At 32.9% G+C, this 20,764-nt stretch overlaps 1 protein-coding gene across 1 annotated transcript; it reads right to left on the bottom strand.

Annotated features, from left to right (window-relative positions):
• Positions 1-2,782: 2,782 nt before the first annotated feature.
• LOC127729190 (uncharacterized) lies at positions 2,783-17,960 on the bottom strand. The gene is made up of 7 exons (XM_052236879.1): positions 17,867-17,960; positions 16,283-16,713; positions 14,559-14,673; positions 13,123-13,355; positions 9,423-9,539; positions 8,119-8,355; positions 2,783-3,199 (listed from the first exon to the last, which is right to left on the bottom strand). Exons 2-7 carry the CDS (start codon positions 16,694-16,696, stop codon positions 3,152-3,154), a joined length of 1,164 nt encoding a protein of 387 aa, XP_052092839.1. The 5' UTR covers positions 16,697-16,713; positions 17,867-17,960; the 3' UTR covers positions 2,783-3,151.
• Positions 17,961-20,764: the final 2,804 nt, after the last annotated feature.

The raw sequence follows: 20,764 nt of genomic DNA, 5'->3' as shown, positions 1-20,764 counted from the left end.
CCATTGAGAAATGTAAATATCCACCAGAGTTGAAATGACGAGGATTAAGGCAATGACAGGTCGCAGTACGACCTTAAACGACGAGAAAATCCATACCGTCTAGTCATCTTTATGTATATTCATTGGTTTTTTTTTGGTTCCAAAAGTTTTAAAACTTAAAGGAAATATTGTCATAATGTAAATTTGACTGATAACAGTTTTTAAACGATTATATGTGTTTCAAATGTTGTTAGCTGTTTACAAAGAACCTGCAAAATAACAAATTCCCTGTATTTTACCGAACTAAATATATTTAATCAGAGTCGGCAAAATAGCCACTGCCTTAATCATGATGATATGGAATTAAAAAAATCTCTTATTTTCCGGGCCTTTTTATACAAATAAGATGATGTGGTATGAAAACCAATAGGACAAATCTCCATCGAAGTCACAAGTCACAATTATAAAAGTAAACCATTTAATATTGGTCAAAGTACGGTTTTCAACACGGAGCCTTGACTCACACCGAACAACCCACTTTAATTAAAGTTTAAAGTATTTAACTTAAATTTCTTTAATATTTCGAATTTCTAATGTGTCAGAATAAAAATTTCATTCCAATTTTTTTTTATTAAAAGATTATATGGTACTATTTGTTTAATTTGCGTCTTTTTTTGTTATTATTTTGCTTTCTGTTTTCATTTATATTATGTCGCTTACTATATTTTATATGTTGTTGATGCTATAGCATTATTTTATATGCTGATTTGCAATAAACTTATTACAATTACAATTAAATATCTGTACTTCTAAATTGTGCCGGTAAACTCAATCAGGTCAACATTTTGGGATCAAAGATATAAGTTTTAACGGATAGGACTTATTGTTTCATACAATTTATAAGTTTATTTCAAATGTATCTCAATTTAAAAAAGATGTTTTGAAATTTTAGAAATTTTGAACACTTTCTGTCGATCATGTCAATATAATTCGTCGCATAATTCGCACAGGTCAACTTTTCTTGTAGAGAAACAATTTTTTACTATAAAGTTAATTTTTTTGTATAATTTATTCATATGTCTCCCAGATTCTTTTTTTTCATGAAATATTAACTGTTAAACAAACGAGATAGTAACAATTTTTGTCGATCAGTTCAAAACATTAAAAGCATTTTTTCGGCGATTTTGAAAACTGTTGGGTCAATATTTTTTGGTCAAAAAACATTTTTTGTTACTATAAAGTTTACATTTTCATATATAATAATTATATTGATTAATATCGCATAACAGATTTCTTAGTTTTATTTTAAAATGTTGTTAAACAAAAGCTATATTGACACTTTTTGTCGTTCATTTCAACTTTATTGTTAGATTTTCATAAAATATAGTTATGTATCTTCAAGGTCTTCAAATATTGAAATAATCTATCACATAACAAAAAAGTTCTGACTATTTATATCTCATCCGGTCAATATATCCTGTCCAAATCCGGGCAATCGTCCTGTCGTTAGTGCAACCCGGATATATCGCCGAAAACAATGCAGGGTCAACAGGTGGACGAATTCCGATATATTGATAATAGATATAATTCACTTATCAATTATGATTAATTGATTGTTTTATTTCAAATATAATAGTCCATAAAAACTTTTAAAGACTTAATTGATTTTCTTGATTTAAGATTTTTCCATATTTTATTAGCAATTGACCCGTCCCTGTTTTCAAATCATGTGACACGCCACACTTCCGGTTAATCACGGGAACCACATCCACGTAATAGAAAAGCTCATCAACATAATAGAAAAGCTCATCCACATAATAGAAAAGCTCATCCACATGATAGAAAAGCACCTTCGTATAATAGAAAACCACCTTCGTATAATAGAAAAGCAACATCGTATAATAGAAAACCACCTACGTATAATAGAAAACAACCATCGTATAATAGAAAACCACCTTCGTATAATAGAAAACCACCTTCGTATAATAGAAAACCACCATCGTATAATAGAAAACCACCTTCGTATAATAGAAAAGCACCTTCGTATAATAGAAAAGCACCTTCGTATAATAAAAAAAACACCTTATTATAATAAAAAAGACACATAAGACAGCTATGGCGTTCCATAATTAACACACAAGATGAGATTGTGAAATTTTAATTATTAACGAAAAGTATCTTTAACAAGTCGAAGGTAAAAAGTCAAGCACAGTTTTAGGGTATCGAGCCATTACATGTGTTACGGGATATCTTCCCTTGATTACTAGATACTTAGCCAGCCTTAAGAGGTTGAGCTAGTGAAGAACCGGTTAGAGCGCTGACTTGTAACCGAGGTCCCGGGTTAGATTCCCAGCAGAGACAATGTGATTTTCCAGCGAAAATAATGTTCACATACATGTATTACATTTGGCGCCCAACTAAAATACGCACGGTGTTAAGAAGGATTTCTAGCCAGAATATGTGTTGTGCGAGTCAAAATGGTATGATGACTCTTGCGGTGGAGGATGTGTGGCAGGACTGCTTCCCTTGAGTAGTAGATACTTAGCCAGTAATAACCGGTTGAGATAATGAAGTACTTGTTTACCTCTGTCGGTTAGAGTGCTGACTTGTAACAGAGAACCCGGGATAGAGTCCCGGAGGGGACAATGTCATTTCCTAATAATAATCATGCTCATATTAAACAATATGCATTTGGTGAAATGTATAGCAGCAATTTACCTTTGATATGTAATCGGAGTACAGAAATAATAAATAAAAATACGAATGACATGCGAATTTCATGTACGTACAAAACAGAAGAAAATGGTTTTGGATCTTTTATTTGATAGCTACATGGACATCAGTGTAATTACACTAGAAAATAACATAAGAATAAAATAATTATGACAAGTAACCAATTGAAAATAATACAGTTAAACGAAAATGATAGATGTAAACATCTAATGAATTATTGGTTTCACTTTCACTTTCAATTCATTTTCTAAAAATAAAATATGCAACTTTCGGAAAAAAAGTTTGAGTACTAAAGCTTCACAAAGAGCGCATTGAAAGTTTCGGATTGTATAATCATTGTAACAAAAAAAAGTGGAATAAAAAAATCTAAGAACAACTTAGAACAATTCAACATTGTCTACTCAACCAAAGAATGATAAATAATAGCAAATAATATTCATTAATGTGTTTTGATATTCCCTCTGCAAACTGGACACACAGCTTGACTCTGAAAATGAAAATATATTCTTAAAATGTAGTTAAGTTAATACAGGAAATGTAAATTAAGAATGTAGGGAATTGTAACTTAAGTTAATGCAGAGTAAACAAAGAAAATTGTAAGTTGTTTAGTAAACAAAGGGAATTGTAAGTTAAGTAAAAAAGGAAATTGTAAGTTAAGTTTCAACAGGGAAGGGTAAGTTGAGTCAATGCATGAAAGTTAAGTTAATAAAGGGAATGGTAAGTTTAGTTTACACAGGGAATTGTAATTTAAGTTAACATAGGGAATTGTAAGTTAAATTCTGCAAGGAATTGTAAGTTAATTAGTTAACACATGGAATTGTAAGTTAAGTTTATGCAGGGAATTGAATTGTAATGTTTACAATAAAAACTGTAAAGGTCGGTCGATGCAATCGTAGGTGGGGCATAAAAATAAAAACAAAACAAAATGCATGCTAAATAAACACGAATAAGAACATGACAATTATATTCCAATAATCAGCATGTAATGTTCAACTGACTATAAAGGTTCCAACTCCTTCAGTCATAGTTGACCATGGATGACTTTGGCTATTTTTTTATGTTCCTTTTGGTCATACAACTCCTCGAATATTTAGTAAAGGCAACAGTAGTATACCGCTGTTCGAAATTCATAAATCGATTGAGAAAAAACAAATCCGGGTTACAAACTAAAACTGAGGGAAACACATTAAATATAAGAGGAGAACTACGGCACAACAGAAACACAACATTAAAATGTAACACACACAGAAACGAACTATAATATAACAATGGCCATTTTCCTGACTTGGTACAGGACATTTTAAGAAAAAAATGGTGGGTTGAACCTGGTTTTGTTTAGGCTCGTATATATCATTGATTTTCAAAGTTTTGAATCTGAGCAGCCCGGATGAAGGTAAATCTGAGCAGTCCTGATGAAGGTAAATCTGAGCATTCCTGATGAAGGTAAATCTCAGCATTCCTAATGAGGTAAATCTGAGCATTCCTGATGAAGGTAAATCTGAGCATTCCTGATGAAGGTAAATCCAGGAATTGATTCGGTTATTTTCCATTATAATTTCATTAAGTCACGACAATTCAACGTAACGGGTATTTCATTAAGTCACGACATTTCAACGTAACGGGTATTTCATTAAGTCACGATAATTCAACGTAACAGGTATTTATCCTCAGTAACGATTCTGACTCCCGGCAAGTTTTTTTTTTCAGGTATACAACATGGAAGCAGAACCTACATCTTCTAAAGTTATTAGTTTGCTTCAGTCCTAGCCCTCGAGGCCAGACTTAGTTGTCTATAGGTTTTGACCTAAAAATGTACAGCCATTTTGTGTGTGCTGCTTTTTGTCTTTTTGGTCTTTTTCTTTATTTGCCATGGCGTTTTCAGATCATTTTCGACTTATGAATTTGAATGTCCCTTTGGTATCTCTCGCCTTTTTTTTTTATTACGTGTAAGATTTTCAATGAAAATGAGTTAATTACAAGCATTCTGAGAGTATTGCATGGCAATACATAATCCCCTACCGGGTAAAAATTCATTTTACTGGAACAAAATGCTTACTTGTTCTATAACTTGTCATGGTGTAAACAAAAAGTAAATATCATCTCAATATCTTCAAGCATGACTAAAAACAGTGTGGAAAACTGATTATATGAGTGAAAAAAACATTAGATATGATTAATAGTTCTCTAAAATTAGATATGATGTAATACAGTGTATATCTATTTTCAAATTATAATCAAATATAATTAATAGTTCCAAATATTTTTTCTTTCATTTGTCACAAACTAATATAGATTGTAACTTATCTATAAAATATCAACAACTTTTATCTACACAATGTAATGTATTGAAATATATACATTAATAAAAATAGATTATTATCTAATTAAAGGATTTCTCTTCATTATTTTTTTTATATATATAGCATTCAGAAAATTAGTTAATACTAAATTGCAAACAAACCTGCCAAAAAATTCTTCAAATAATTTAACAAAGAAACTCTTTTAAAAAATGAGTTATCTCCCTTTGTACAGAAATATGGTTTAACATAGTACTCTTACATTAGATATGGTCCAGAGTTATGGTCCATAACTCTGGACTAAATCATCAGACAGGAACAAAATTAGAACTTGATCTATAACTTGTCATGATAAAACTATATACCAAATATCAAATCAATATCTTCAAGAACGAACAAAAAAAGTGTGGAAAGCTGATTTGACGGACTGACGGATGGACAGACGGACAGATGGACAGATGGACAGACGGACAGACGGACGGAGTGCAAACCTAAAGTCCCCTTCGACTTCGTCGGTAGGGGAATAATAATTGGGTGCGCAAATATTCTCACATATATCTGAACTCTCCTTAATCAATATACATGATTACATGTACAATTATTAGCTTTTACTTAACATGTAATTCTGCATTCTCTGAAATTATGATCATTCTGATGTAGCCGTAGTCATCGACTAACTTACGGGAAGTTCTTACACTACTTACAAGATAGCACTTTTAAAAACATTATCAGTTAAAGAGTTTTGTAAGTTTGTCAAAAAAAAAGGTATCAAGAGGAAAATCAATGGATCATAAGTCGAAAAGAAAAAAGTCGAGAAGACACGAATGTCTGCCAAAAAATACAAATTAGAAAAGTAAAGATTGAGCAACATGCTCCTGAAGGGTAAGCATTGGCGTAGCTTACGTTGAGGCAACCGAGGCAGTTGCCTCGGTAAAAAACAATATATGAAAAAATAATAAATAAAAAACTTTTCTTTATAATCTTTTTAACAATTTTCACAAAATGCAGACCGACTTGTATTGTCTTGTCGCCGTGATTGATTCATACCCTTTGCGAGTTCAAGACTTATGGAAACATTTCCCTCCTCTAATTGGAAATCCCGATCCCTTTGCGGTAGTTTTCACTAATCATAAAATGTCGGAGTCAAAGAAATCGACACAATTGAACCGATCAAATTTATATAATGCTACCCCAATCAAAATCAGTAGTATAGATGATGATCAAACTCACGAGCCTTCCCCGATCGAATAACTTGAACATTCAGGTAAATTATTAATTTTGTGTGAGAATAATTTCTAGTATATGAGGGTCTGGTGAGGTTTACAGAATACAGAAAAATGCCCTGTAATTAATTCAAACAAGTTAACAGAATGGATATTATAAATGGTGCTAAATATAAAAGAAAGGAAAATCAAATTATGGACAAAAAGAATTAAAAAATAAATATTTGAAGACCCCCATTCAAACCCTCAAATATAACCGATTACGTTTAAAATTGAAATATCGCTGTGTGTTGACATTTTCCCCTACGTGTAGTACTTCAACTAGTACACAGTGTTTCATTGACTTTGAACCAAGAGCATATTATCAGCATTGCAGAGCGCACGTTTTGAATCGTCTTGTTGCGTTTACTTGTATAGCGCTAGCTGAGATCCGGAATTTGTTTGATTCTGTAAGTCAGCTGACATGGTTTTTTGGTGGATCACAGCTGTATTGTTGACTTGCTGTGTCATTAAAATATACCCCATACCAATCTCCTTTTAATCGTAAAGAATTTAAAATCTGGGAAGTTCACTGAAAGGATTCAATTTGAAAAAGTGGTAAATGTTTTGATAACATTTTTGTATTCATCTGAACATTCAAAATGATGTAGGTACCAGTAATCAACTAAAACATCTGTAGTATAACTAATGTAAGGCATATTAACATTATTATGATGAAGTAAAATAAAACAACTGCTATTTTTTAATAGACTGATCTTCTTGTTCAAATTTCAAAACCTCTACAGCTTCTGGGGGCCTGCGCCCCCCAAATCCCCTGCCTCGGTAATAACAGAAGGCATGCTTCGCCACTGGTAAGCAGTTCCTATTCTATAAAGAGCACCAGTCGCGTTGCTCATGACATGATACTTTACATTACATGTATGTTTCATTATAATACGTTATTTTGATTGGCTAACAGCAATTAATCTCGCGTCATTCTGAAATCAACATTCATTTCAAAATGAAATGTAACATTCATGATGACACGAGCTTCCACAATAAAGTGCACAGGTAAATAAAAGAAAAGCTTGATAGAAATCGTGTTTTCCTGATTTTAGCAAAAAAATTAATAAGTAATGAATGCTTCTTTTAGTAATTTTATGGGGTTGTAAAAGCGTTGACCGTGCGCACATTTTTAGAAAATGTACTTGTCAACGCTTTTACAACCCAATAAATTTACAAAAAGAAGCATTCAATTCGTAATTAAACTTTAGTGCAAATTCATTAAAATACCGAACTCCAAGGTAAATTTAAAAAGGGGAAGTCCATAAAACTGACAAAAACGTTATCAACCAACGGAACGAGTGAAAAACAACTGTCATATTCTTGACTTAGTACAGATTGTTGCTAATACGTGGAAGCCAAATCGTGGCTTTTACTAAATATATGGAACATATCTGTGGTCATCTGGACACAGATATTCCATAGCAATCAAGCAAGTCAATAAAGCGTGTGTAAAGTATTACTAGTGATGACCGGCTAAAACATTTGGTTCAGTGACTATCTTGTAAGCGGGAACTACGAGTCTATGAAGAAAGAAAATTCCGCGATCAGAAAAGTAAGCTCTAAAATATTGTATCAGCTGGGTAATATACAATGTACACTTGAACTCCATATAAATATTTTGCTAGTACGTTACTACATAAAAATGAAAATAAATCATCTCTTGTCTTATATTTTTGCGAACTATCACATACTGTCGATTAAGAGTTTCACCTCCTTGTGTCAATTATGAAGGATTAAACGTCTGTACATTTTGTTTTAGTGTTTTACACCTTAAAAACACCTTATGTACTATTTTTAGAATTACAGTTTAAAACTTTTAAGACATATCAAAGTTTACTCACCATTAACCATTTATCTACGCATGTTTTATGATAAGAATGAAAACACGGCAACGTTTTTATACTTTCTCCATCTTTGTATTCATTTAGGCATATACTACATGAATTTTTATCACTTTTAAGAGTTTTATATAGTCCTGGAGTAGATTTGAATTTGTGACAAGGTATTCGTCCTATTTCTTCTGCTTTTAGTCCTTTACTACGCACATCGCCATTTCTTTCTTGTAACTCCCATAAGGCCTGTAAATGTCAATTGAAAAAATATAATATTTAACTCCCAAGATTAGACTTCTTCAACCCGTCTGTGGTTGGCTTGGACATAAAAGTGGGCAGATAAACTATGAATAAGTATAAAAAACAGCTGGTACTTCATATGCTGTGAGGCTAGTTGTTTTTTACCAATTAATCAAGGATATTGTACAGTAAATTCATTTATTCCACATGCTTACACTTAAAAGCCAAATCCTTATACAGAAAGGTTTTAATTTTATATATTATACTTCATGTCATAATGTTAGATTTTGATTGGTTAATACGAGGAAGACAATTCACTCTATCCCGTGGCAAATACTCGATTACCCTTCACGGAGACGCTTGCTCAACTGTGCGCTTTAATAAATACGGATGATTGTTATGTACAAGACGTCATACTTTATAACTTTGAATTTAATAGAAAGTTATATCAGAACATTCAGTAGAATGAATTAAATTACACATATCTGAGAGGGTGATAGAGCAGATTGTTACCCCTCGCTTCTCCTCAGTTGACAATGTTTTCTCGGGGTAACAATCTGCTCTATCACCCTCTCAGCTATGTGTTATTTATATAATACCTTATGCATTGTAAGTATAAGATATTCGGTTTAAAGAGCAAAAACTACGTCAACCTTTATGCAGGTCTATCATAAAGCTAATATTTCTTCGAAGTACGAAATAGGCCAGAATTAAGTCTGTCGACTAGCTGTGTTGCGTTTGACAACTACATACCGTTTCCAGGGAGACGATAAATTTGCAAGCATTATACAGAGTACATGTATACATGTTCATACTGTTCGTTCAATAGAATATAAAAATAAAAAAATGTGGTGTGATTGCCAATGAGACGACTCTCCACAAGAGGCTAAATGACACAGAAATTAACAACTATAGGTCACCATATTATAAGGACAAGCAGTAGACTGTTGATAAAACTTGTACACAAATCATACCACTAAAGAGTATCGAAGAGTCATTAAAAAGAATACTAAAATTATTTTTTCAGGTATTCAGTGTTAACCTACAAGTCTGTTTCATATTTGTGTATGTACCTCATAATCATCAACATCTATATCATCACTCCTAAAAGGAATCCTGTTATTGCGGTTCTGGATGGGATTCCTGTGATAACCACCATAATTCATTAACCTTGCTAATGGATTGTACGGCTATAATAAAGAAAAAAGAATCTTTCAAATAAAAAAAATCGTTGCTATTAATAGTTTAGTATTGTCGAATTAATTTCAAAACAATCGAGATACAACAAGATTATCTTATTTTTTCATTTGCTACACGTTTGTTTTTTATGTTTAGGGTTTTCAATGTTCTAAGACTTACTAAAGGCGATAATAAAAGACTGTGGCTTCTAAGCAACAGAATGATTTTCTTTCGAAAAGTTTTGTTTTGTTTATGCTTTTCAGTTTTCGGTTAGATTTCTTGTATATAACGGAGTCAGTGATACATTCTGTTTTCTTTTCTTGCTTTTTTTCTGCATCATTAAAATGTACTGTGCATTTGCATTGTATCATAGGTCAAATTTATTTGTTCAGTGTATGTTCACTCAGGTGTTAATAATTATGTCCTTTGATTGAGTTCCCTTACCGAAAAATAAGCCCTGCGGCAAACATTTGCCGCAAGTTTGCAGCAAACATTGCCGCAAGCTTGCAGCAAACATTTGCTGCAAACTTGCCGCAACCATTTTACCATGCAAATGAAGGTTGCGGCAAGCTTGCTGCAAACATAATTATGCAAATTAGATTTGCCGCAAGCTTGCGGCAATTGTTTGCTGCAAGCTTGCGGCAATTGTTTGTTGCAAACTTGCAGGAACTACACATATACCAATGTCATGTGTGTAGACACATTCAATTTATCTCTTTCAAATTACACAGCAACATTTTGAAAAGAATTCCTGCCTGTATACAAACAGTCATTGAAAGAATTCTTGCAAACTTAAAGATTTAAGGAAATACATACATGCATTTGAGTTTTGAAAAAGGGGGCAGGGGTTATTCTCAAATGACATCATATACCTGTATTAAGAAATGAAAAAGGATAAATCCCCAATGTGTATTGGGTATAAAGCTAGGTAATAATTGCATTACAGAATTGAACTTAATTTTAATAAACATGATACAGTTAGTGACATCAGTTACAAAATTCAAACTTATAATAGCTAAAGTTTTTCAAACACACACATATATATATATATATATTTGCTTACTTAATTATGTATGATGGTGACATAAATTATTTTATCAAATGCAGTTCTATGAATTATTTGTACTTACAAAGTTACCTATTGAATATCCTATATTATTGAACCAAAATGACTCCTTGATCTCTTATATGTGAAATGCATTTTCCAAACACAATCAACATGACCTAGACACAATTTCAAATTGTTAGCTTCCAGGAAGTGCCAACTAGGCATGCCCAGTCAATATTGTGTAATTCTTGCAATGTTCTGGCAAACATATAGAATGGTCAAAGTTTTCTGCAATCTTGCGGCAAACATATATAATCGTCAAAGTTTTCTGCAATCTTGCAGCAAACTGATTATTTATTATCTTAACTTTCTGGCAATCTTATGGCAAACATTGATGTTTTTGCAAACTTGCCGCAAGCTTGCAGCAAAAAGCTGCAATGTTTGCCGGAAGTTTGCAGCTAGCGGCAAACATCTGCAAACACTATTTTCTCTGTTCCTGCAAACTTTTTGTTTGCCGCAAGCTTGCTGCAAGTCTGCTGCAAGTTTGCGGCAAACAATTCAGTTCCATAAGGGTTAAGCTATTTCAGTTGATATTTTATAGTGTGTCTTTCTATGTTGTGATGTTACACTATTGTTTCAGAAAAAGGGTGAAGGTTTGGTACCATTAAAACGTTTAAACCCGCTGCATTTGTTTGCACCTGTCCTAAGTCAGGAATCTGATGTTCAGTAGTTGTCGTTTGTTGATGTGGTTCATAAGTGTTTCTCGTTTTTTTATAGATGAGACCGTTGGTTTTCCCGTTTGAATGGTTTTACACTAGTAATTTTTGGGGCCCTTTATAGCTTACTGTTCGGTGTGAGCCAAGGCTCCGTGTTGAAGACCGTACTTTGACCTATAAAGGTTTACTTTTATAAATTTTGACTTGGATGGAGAGTTGTCTCATTGGCACTCATACCACATCTTCTTATATCTATAAACATGTAAATTAAATCATGCAATCTCTTAAATCCAAAGACATAATTATTATGTTCGACAGTGTCATATAAAGTGAAGTTTCCGATAAGTTAAAGTAACTGGAATGAGTGAACAGTTTAATTCAGTACAGTATTCACAAATATCACAAAATAACCAAAATAAAAAATAAGGAGATGTGTTATAACGGGCGTATTACATTTGCGATCATTTAGGGACTATAATTTTTTACGTTTGCGTGCAGCTTTTGAATACATTTGCGCGCATTCATTTTACAGATAAAGCAGTTAAAATACAGATAATTCATGATAAAAATGACCTTAGTTATTATGAATTTTGAACATATTTGTAAATTAATATTATATACTTTTCATATTGAATTATAAAAAAATATACAGTGATCATGAGAAATCCGTTATAGCTTAAGACAAATAATTTATTTAATTGCGAATATTTCAGAGTAAATAATATTCTGTCTCATAATTTTACCGAATAGTGATTGCTTTAAACAATTTAAGTCAGTTTGAAAAAATGCGTCAAGGCACACACATGGAGTTTCGTTTGTCAGAAACTAATCGGTGAAAAAAATCATAAGGGTAAGATGGATTTAGTTTCCGTATCGACAGAACACTTAAATCATGATATATTTCATAGCGATGCACCGTAAATAATTGCAAAGGTATTTTCCCTATTTCCCTTATGTCTTTGGGCATCACTACCATCAGTAGAATCCAGATGTACTACAAACGACCCGGAATCATTCCATGCTCACTACAATGAGCAATTTTATTCAGCACATGAATGTATATTTGTGCAAGTTACATGTAAAATCGGTACTTTTAACCTTTAGATTTAATGTTTTTACATTTTTGTCTGTATATATTTTTCAGGACTAAGTGATTGTGCACAATAAAACGGACTTATCCTGCTAAAAAAAATATTAGTTGAATAAATATATAGATATAATATACCTATGTTTACCTGAGTTTACCTGTAAAAAAAGGCGTGCAAATGTAACCAAAAAGATGCGCGCAAACGTAATGATTTATGCGCGCAATTGTAATGGTAATGCTCGCAAATGTAATGCACCGGTTATAATTGCTAATGACACAACTATCACAAGACACCCAATGAAGAGGATGCAAGTCCTTATATGGCACTTAACGGCGTCCTACAATGAGCAAAACGAAAAACCGTGTAGTGAAACAATTAAGGGTCCCAATATGACAAACTGTGACACAGTTCAATAGAGAAAACCTACGACTTAATTTATACTAAAAACAATAAACGAAAAATAAATATGGCAGACATCAATTAACGACAACCACTGAATTATGCTCCTGACTGGACAGACAAGTATATATGTTGATGTGTTAAAAATGGTTGTGAGCGTTCAACCCTCCCCTAACCTGGGACAGTAGTATAACAGCACAACATTAACTATAAACATCAGTTTGAAAAAGCCTGATTTTATATATAAGATATCTCAGAACTTTTAAAAACTTTTATGTTTCAATCATTATTTAAGTAAGCTATTCTATAATAAATGAGCTCCGTCGCCTTGACCTATACGTACATTCCTGTAAATTGGGGGTTGCACTATGTCGTGTCGCTGTTCTTGTTCGCGATCTGGTATATCATCTCTATTTTCTCTAAACCGAAACATGCCTGGCAAAGGCTGTAGGCCAGGTCTCTGTCCGTTTTCATCTGCCCTAGTATTCCTTTGAAATCTGTTCTGATCCGGTCCTCTTCTATGGTGTTGTAGTCTAGGTCTTGGTCTAGGAAGTATGGAGGGCTCTCCGTCTACTTCTATAAATGTATAAAACTTATTTTCTTGGGGGAAAAACATTTTATAAAATGCTAAAATGGTTACCAACAAAGCAGAAATGAAGTATGGCTTTAATCTAGGGTTGAAGATGTTCAATTATCCGCCCAAAATAGAAGAAGATTATTAACTAGAAATATTGTGATCACAGCAATAATTTAACAGCTGTAAAACTATAAGTAATTCAAAGAATTAATTTTAATACGCTGTCAATTGTGTTCAAAATAAAACTCAAGCTCGCATTAATCTGTAACGCATCATAGCATGCATAAACAATAAAACTAATGACATAATTTAACATAACACTTAAAACCATAACAAAGTATGTACAAGGAGAGATTAAAGACAGGAGGACGGACTGATTACTATAAGATCATTTACGTCTTACATGTAGGTCAAGATTAGGGGGAAATATAAATAATAAGCAACAATCGAATATTAACAAAGGCGACTCAAAATTAGGCTTGATCTGTAAAAGTTCTTGAAATTATCGGGTCCTACTAAATAGGTTGGAATAAATAATATCATAAAGTATTATCGCTCAGTTTTTTGTTGATATTCTGATTGAAACATTAATGAGGGTGGTGACACAGGAGTGATCATTACCCAAATCCCGATTTTTTTTCCATATCCCACTTTTTTCCTTCTTTTCCCAGTTCCTATCCCCCCCCCCCCCCCCCCCCTTAATCACATCCCCACTTGTTTACCGACTATATCCCGAATACTCAAAGCGTGTCATCCCCTCATATATTGAGTTCTCGAATGCCAAAAATATACTATTGTCTTGTCTATCCGATGTCTGTGTTTTGCTAATGACTTCGGTAAAGTAGCTTCATATTAATTTGCATTCTGAAGCATCTTAATTTTTGACGGGTCAGTTGCGTTGGCCAATCTTTAGTTTTCTGCATATTGTGTTTTGTTGGCTGTTTTTTTGAGTTGATGATTGTTGTATCTGTTCATTTGCTATCTAATTAGAACTACATCTATGCGTATGCTAATTGTGATATAACTTCGATGAGTAGGCGAGACTATATATAGATCTAAATTTTTAATCAAATTGTGCCCTTCTGCGACTTTACAACTTTTATTGTCCCCTTTGGATTATTTTTATTTTTCGTTGTTAACAAATCTTTTAAACAAAATTGATTAAATTTTTCCTGTACTGCATAATATTCTGTATCATATACCTGTGTCGTCTGAGCTGCTGTCTATTAATGTGCCGGGACCGAACACATGTAACCCTGAACTAGATGGAAGTGTTCCCATCATAGATGGCGCACGAACCGTTCTACTGAAGTTCATCTGTTAAACAATATAATAGTATTCAATTATCATCATTTACATATTGGGTCATCTCATATAAACATGAAATGGAACCAGACCAAACCGAATCATATTGAACCTGAAGATTTGGTACGGTTTCAAAAGCGGTTCGGTTTCCATTGATTAATTTACTGATGAACATTTGGTGGAGTCAGTTTGACAGGGCTCCAGTTTCGATCGGGTTCGGTTTAGACATGTTTCCGTTTAACATAAGCGATATTTTTATTAGCCTACATTCTGCTGTTGAAAACAATTTTGACAAATCATGCACATATTGTTTGATATCTGATATGCGTCTTGAATCAAAATGAATGAATCTGAAAGACAGTATGCAAAGGTTAACTTCCAATGAAAGGTTGATTTGAGAGTTCTTCCTTATCATCATTTTTTATTTAAAATAAAACAATACATAATAAAAATTCAGAAGTACCATTTCATATTGTCAGAATCCAAAAGTACACACAGGAATTTATCTTCAATTATTGTTCAAACTCATACAAATTCAAAGATCTAACTGGTATAATGCGAAGAAATAGATATAAAGAATATCCATGAATTTCAAATTTTTGCTACTTCTATGTTTTCGCTTGCTGAAATAAAAAAAAGTCTAGTTTAGATACGTATAACTCTGCGAGTTTCGTCTATGAAACGTTTCAAGTTTAAACTTTTAGGTGAATCACTATGGAATATGGAGAATTCAACAGAAAGTATTCCTATAGAAATATGCAATCTTCGGCCGATTTTTATTGAACCATGGCACTAATCAATAATAAGTGAAAAAGATAAATGGAATCACCCAAAATATTATACAGTACCACAGACCACACCAACCACCTACAATCGACTCCTCCAAATACCTAGACTTACAAACAAAACAAACAACAAAAGGAGCATGATTTGGTACAGACACAAAATGTGCCGGGTTAAACCAGTTTCACTTGCGCCCCCGCCCCCTTTTTAAACCATATGTCGTAAAAGTGATACAAAATAGATTAAAATAAAACTTGCGCAGTTCACATGTCCACAGGATAACCACTTAATTGAACAACACACCTAATAGGTTTCATGAAGTCTCATAATTGAAAGCTGCACTTATTACATGTGAAAGGCGAATAAGCATTTAAAAATTTAGACCATTGGAAGAACGACCATTTTAACTGAATTAGTTAGTAAATCACGCCTGTAGCTAATGCTGTTGAACGATGTGAGAACCTTCCCAAGTTTAAATATACGTGTATAAATTTTAATGTTTTAGTCCTATTTATGACATTCAATAGATTTTATGGTGAGAAATACCAAATGTAGGGATATTTTTTCTAACAAATATCAGGAACGATTTTTTAAAGTATCTGTTTTTATAAAATGTCCTATTCATTATCAACATACAATTGTTTATATCTGAGGCGGAATTTGAATTTTCTATAAAATAACTTAAAAGTGAAAGCACTAGCATCCGATTTATAAACTTTTATTTGCCAAAATTTAAATGAAAATGTACTTTTCGTGCGTCAACATGCGTATCTCTACCATACATTACAACTTCTGTCATAAAATGAAGTAATTAGTGCTCAAGTTAGCTGTTCCCTACCTCATTGCTTGGTCGTGTTCTATGCATGCTGTTTAATGCCTCATTTAGCCGGGGAACACGTCCACCGTCATTTAGGCGGGGAACTCTTCCACCCTCATTTGCATGGGGAACTTGTCCATCCTCATTTTGCCTTTGCCATCCGTCCGCTATTCTTTGGGCAACCTCTGCATCGTGGAGCTCTTGCTCAAGATGATCTTGTTCTTGCAGCTGCAATGCAATGAGTTCACTGTCTTCGTCAATAATTGGAGGTAATGGTGTCTGCACTTCTCTTTTTTGAAGTTTTAATGCCAAAGCAGCATCAGGATTTCTCCTGATACTTTCGGTAAAAGGTCTCTGAGCAGCTTCATATGCAGAGGCAGTAATTTCATTCTGAAGAAATCGTTTTGTAAACTGGTCATCATTGACGAAGGCCATTAGACAGGTGAATCATTCTACAATCAAATATAATAATCCTAGTCTTTATTGAAGTACTAAGTATATTACGTATTTGATAAACAATTATTTGTATCACTTTTGTAGCGAAACACTATAAAAACTAATTTTATTTTCATTGATGTTCTGAATCAGGAATGTTTGATGGAAAATAAGAATAGAGGGACATCACTACCGTTATTGTAATATATTGTATGGCCCATTAAATAAGTGAAAATAAGTTAAAACTTAAAGAATGTTTACTAAACAATTACAGCAAAAAAAAGGGGAAAGGGGAGCCCTATAGGACGCTAACAGCAGCTTTCGGAATTTATGTGTATTAAAAAAAAAAAAAAAATTTCACACGTATGATGTCTGCGTGCATCCAAGCAACGCTTCGACCATTTTTTTTCGGGGTTTGAAGTTTATGTTTGCAAGAGACATTGTTTAAAATTACGGGTGGCGACGGGTTATTTTTAAGTTCACGGGAGTAAATACAAAGTAATAAATAACACAGTTCTAAAACCCATATCCCAATGAAATAAAATGCAATAAAATGAAATTTATGAGATTTAATGAAATAAATAAACACCTAAAAAAATATTAAACTAGATAAAAAAATTCAAATTTAAACTAAAGAGTAAATTAAATAACTGTCAATTTTCTCAAACCTGACGATAATATATACCGTATACGTATCGTTTGAATGTGTGTTTGGTCTAGAATGTGTATTCAAAACGACAATATTTCCCCTTCTTCTGTTGTAGTTATATTTTGTAATCGTGTAATCGAAACTAAAACATGTAAAACAATTGCTGCTGTACAAAGAATATTCTAGAAGTTTTATCAAATCAATTTAAAATCCAATACTAACAAGAAGTGACAAAGTTAGTTTCGTTTTAGGAATTAGGTCATCGAAAGTTTTATCCCGAGCACAGTTTTTCTTTGTATTGTTTCCTCATTACAGTTCTCATGGTGATTTGAATATATCTAGAAAACATTTATGATGATATGTTAATTTACACCTTTTTTGAACAGATTCGTGTCATTTAAATTTGATCTATTATTTTACTCGACAAAAAACTACGTTCAACAATATAAGTAGGTTATAAATTAATTTGATCACAAAATGTGGAAATCCCAGGTTACTGGTAACAGACTTTCACAACTTACCCATTTTCGTGAATGATATTCAATCAAAATATTAGTAACTAGTGGCTGACTACACAGTTCCGGTATTAATAAGAACCTATATTTAATTTCCTTGTTGTGGTAAAGGTCTATAAATAAACATTTCACATTTGTCGGTATTATCACCAATAATCTGCAATCATATTGTTCTCATGGAAGTCCATTTACAAAATCCAGGAAATGTTAACAGATTTTATTTTTAATCCATTTTTCTTTATCCTAACGTATATATATAATTTATCAAAATTTTTAAGAGTCAGTGAGAGCTCGAGCGGCACACGTGTATAATAAACGATATTGTCTCAAGAACCATTAAAGAAAAAAAAACTGGGAAAAAAGTAGGAGCATGTATCCCACAGTGCACCAGAGTATTCCTGTCTTTCTAATTACTCTACTTTAACGTTTATAAATGTTATACGTAAACGTCCAACATTCAGAGCACTTGATTCCTCAGCTTGATTCTGTCATCGTGGTCATAAATGTAGTCGTTTGCATTTTCTTGTCCCGTCGCTCCCGCCTTTACCTGTGTTTTTTTTGTGAGATTTCTTTGTTCGATTAATATTAAATTATCTTAATTTTCTCTTTGTGTTATAATATGACGGACATTAATTTCTTCAAGTTCTACTTACACTCCTGCTATCTCGCTCATATAATATACTATCTCAACTTGGTCCAACCTCATCAGTTATAATAAAGAATTCAAACGATAAAAAAAACTGATAGCTTCACCTCTACGGTCGAGCATATTTTATACAAGCATATTTCAACCAGTAATTCCACATCTAAATCTCAAATGTATGCTCAAATATAAGTTTTGTGAAAAATAACCATCAAAGTTTTTTCTATATTTAGTAGATGTGTGGATCAAAAGCATATGTTGAGACTTCTAACACCCTTGTTTTTTAACAAAAATCACAACCTTAGCACTACAGTGAACATGCTCGCGTTTAGTTAAAAATATAACTTAAATATACTGCGACTGAAAGAACTTTCATGCGTTCTTCTCCAAACGACGTTACTTTAAAAATTAGAATGACATGAAATGATGAACACGATGAACAAGGCCGGAAATAATTATATATACATCTGTAACGCTTCCGAATTTTATTTAAACAACATCAAAATATAAAAAGGAAATGTAACCGAAGATCACACGGTAAAGGTAAACTTTAAATCGGCGACATCATCATTTTTATCTACAATTAATTAAGATGATTAACTTTAATTTAAATGTTGTGAATTCATTTACATTCATTGCGAACAGTTAAATTCTATCTTGGCTGACTGCACCTTTTTCAGTATATGAACACTCAATTTACGAGAGCTTTTTGTTATCCATGTGATCATTGACTATATAGGTACATCAATCACAAATGTATGGTCATTCCTTGACTTCTCACATGCGGCTGTAAAACCCATGCTTAAGAGGGGTGTCCGTTTGACTGTGCGGGCTGTATAAATACACAATAACGTCTAATCTTACCTTATTTATCCGATTCGACCCCACCAAACACTTGGGGAAAATGGGGGGGGGGGGAGGGAAGAGAGGGGTTATCTCAGGTTGCACATGGAAAGAACACATTTGGTGAAGTGGCCATCGAGAAAAAGAGGACAGAAACTGTTTGGTCGTTGTCGTAATGTTCTTAGCATTAAATATCCCCAAACAGGTTTTGGTTGCTGATCTTGTTTGGTCAAATGGTAGAATATTATATTGATCCTTCTTAACCAGCTTGTATGGAATGTCTCTTTTTTTTGATGGTCACTCACTTAAAAGTCAAAAACACGCCAGCTTTATGAATCATACAGCAGGATGGACTTAACACTGCTGTTGTTGATTCGCAATTTGGTCTTTAGAATGCACGTTCTGGTTGGACATCCAGATTTACTGAAAATGCAAATGTAACACGTGCTTATGCTTTAGAATGTGACAACATGTACCGAATGAGACTTTTCAACGAATTTGTACTTACATGAGCAAACGAACGGTGTGACATGTGGAGCAGGATCTGCTTACCCTTCTGGAGCATTTAAGATCACCAGCGAGTTTAAGTGGGGTTTAACCTGTGTTGATCAGTCTTCTGTTTTTTATATTGTGTTCTGTTGAATGTTGTTTGTGTCTTCTCGTCGTTTTTATTTCTTTTTTTGCCATAGCGTTGTCAGTTTGTCTTCCACTTATGAGTTTGATTATGAATATCCCTTTTGTATCTTCCGCCTCTGTTGTTGCCATGCAAATCTTTCCTATTCTTTCCTGTTCCATTATCTTTACTTTTTGATGCTTCAAAGGTAGATAAAAAAACTAATAAATTTTATTCCTGCAAATCATTGGTTGTAATTGGTGTTATACAAACAATATCTTCTTGCATGTGTATTTCTGTTTTGAATCTTGCTATTTTACGATTTTACGTCATTTCATTTGATCTTATATAGCAATTACACAATGGTTACGCTTCCGATTTTTAAACTAAAAAGGCCGAAAGATTTCAGAGTAGACAATGTCCATTTGTACACGGACAGGAGCCTAAAAACATGTACAATTCACCTATATGCGAACAAATTGTTCATTCGACATAGGTATTTGCATATTGTCATTTTTATTAAAAGGGCTTATATAATCCTATTGTAATGGCTGCCGTTATGATAAGGCAAAATGGCCGCTATGCAAATTAGAAAATTACCCCAAATTTTGCCATATGTGTTAATAGAATGAAATTAATTAATTAAAATTTCTTTTTGTCCGTCAGTGAATATTTATATGCATGAAACAAGTATTGGTTCATATATAACAATAGATTAACAAAGTAAAATATAACAAAATTTAAATGTTAGCGTATACTGCAAGTTAATATTAAATAGATGCATTTGAAAACTTAACCAGGTGCA

Source organism: Mytilus californianus, unplaced genomic scaffold (assembly GCF_021869535.1).
Source record: "Mytilus californianus isolate M0D057914Y unplaced genomic scaffold, xbMytCali1.0.p SCAF_2, whole genome shotgun sequence".
NCBI classification, from domain to species: Eukaryota; Metazoa; Mollusca; class Bivalvia; order Mytilida; family Mytilidae; genus Mytilus; species Mytilus californianus.
This window is presented reverse-complemented; position numbering and strand designations above follow the sequence as displayed.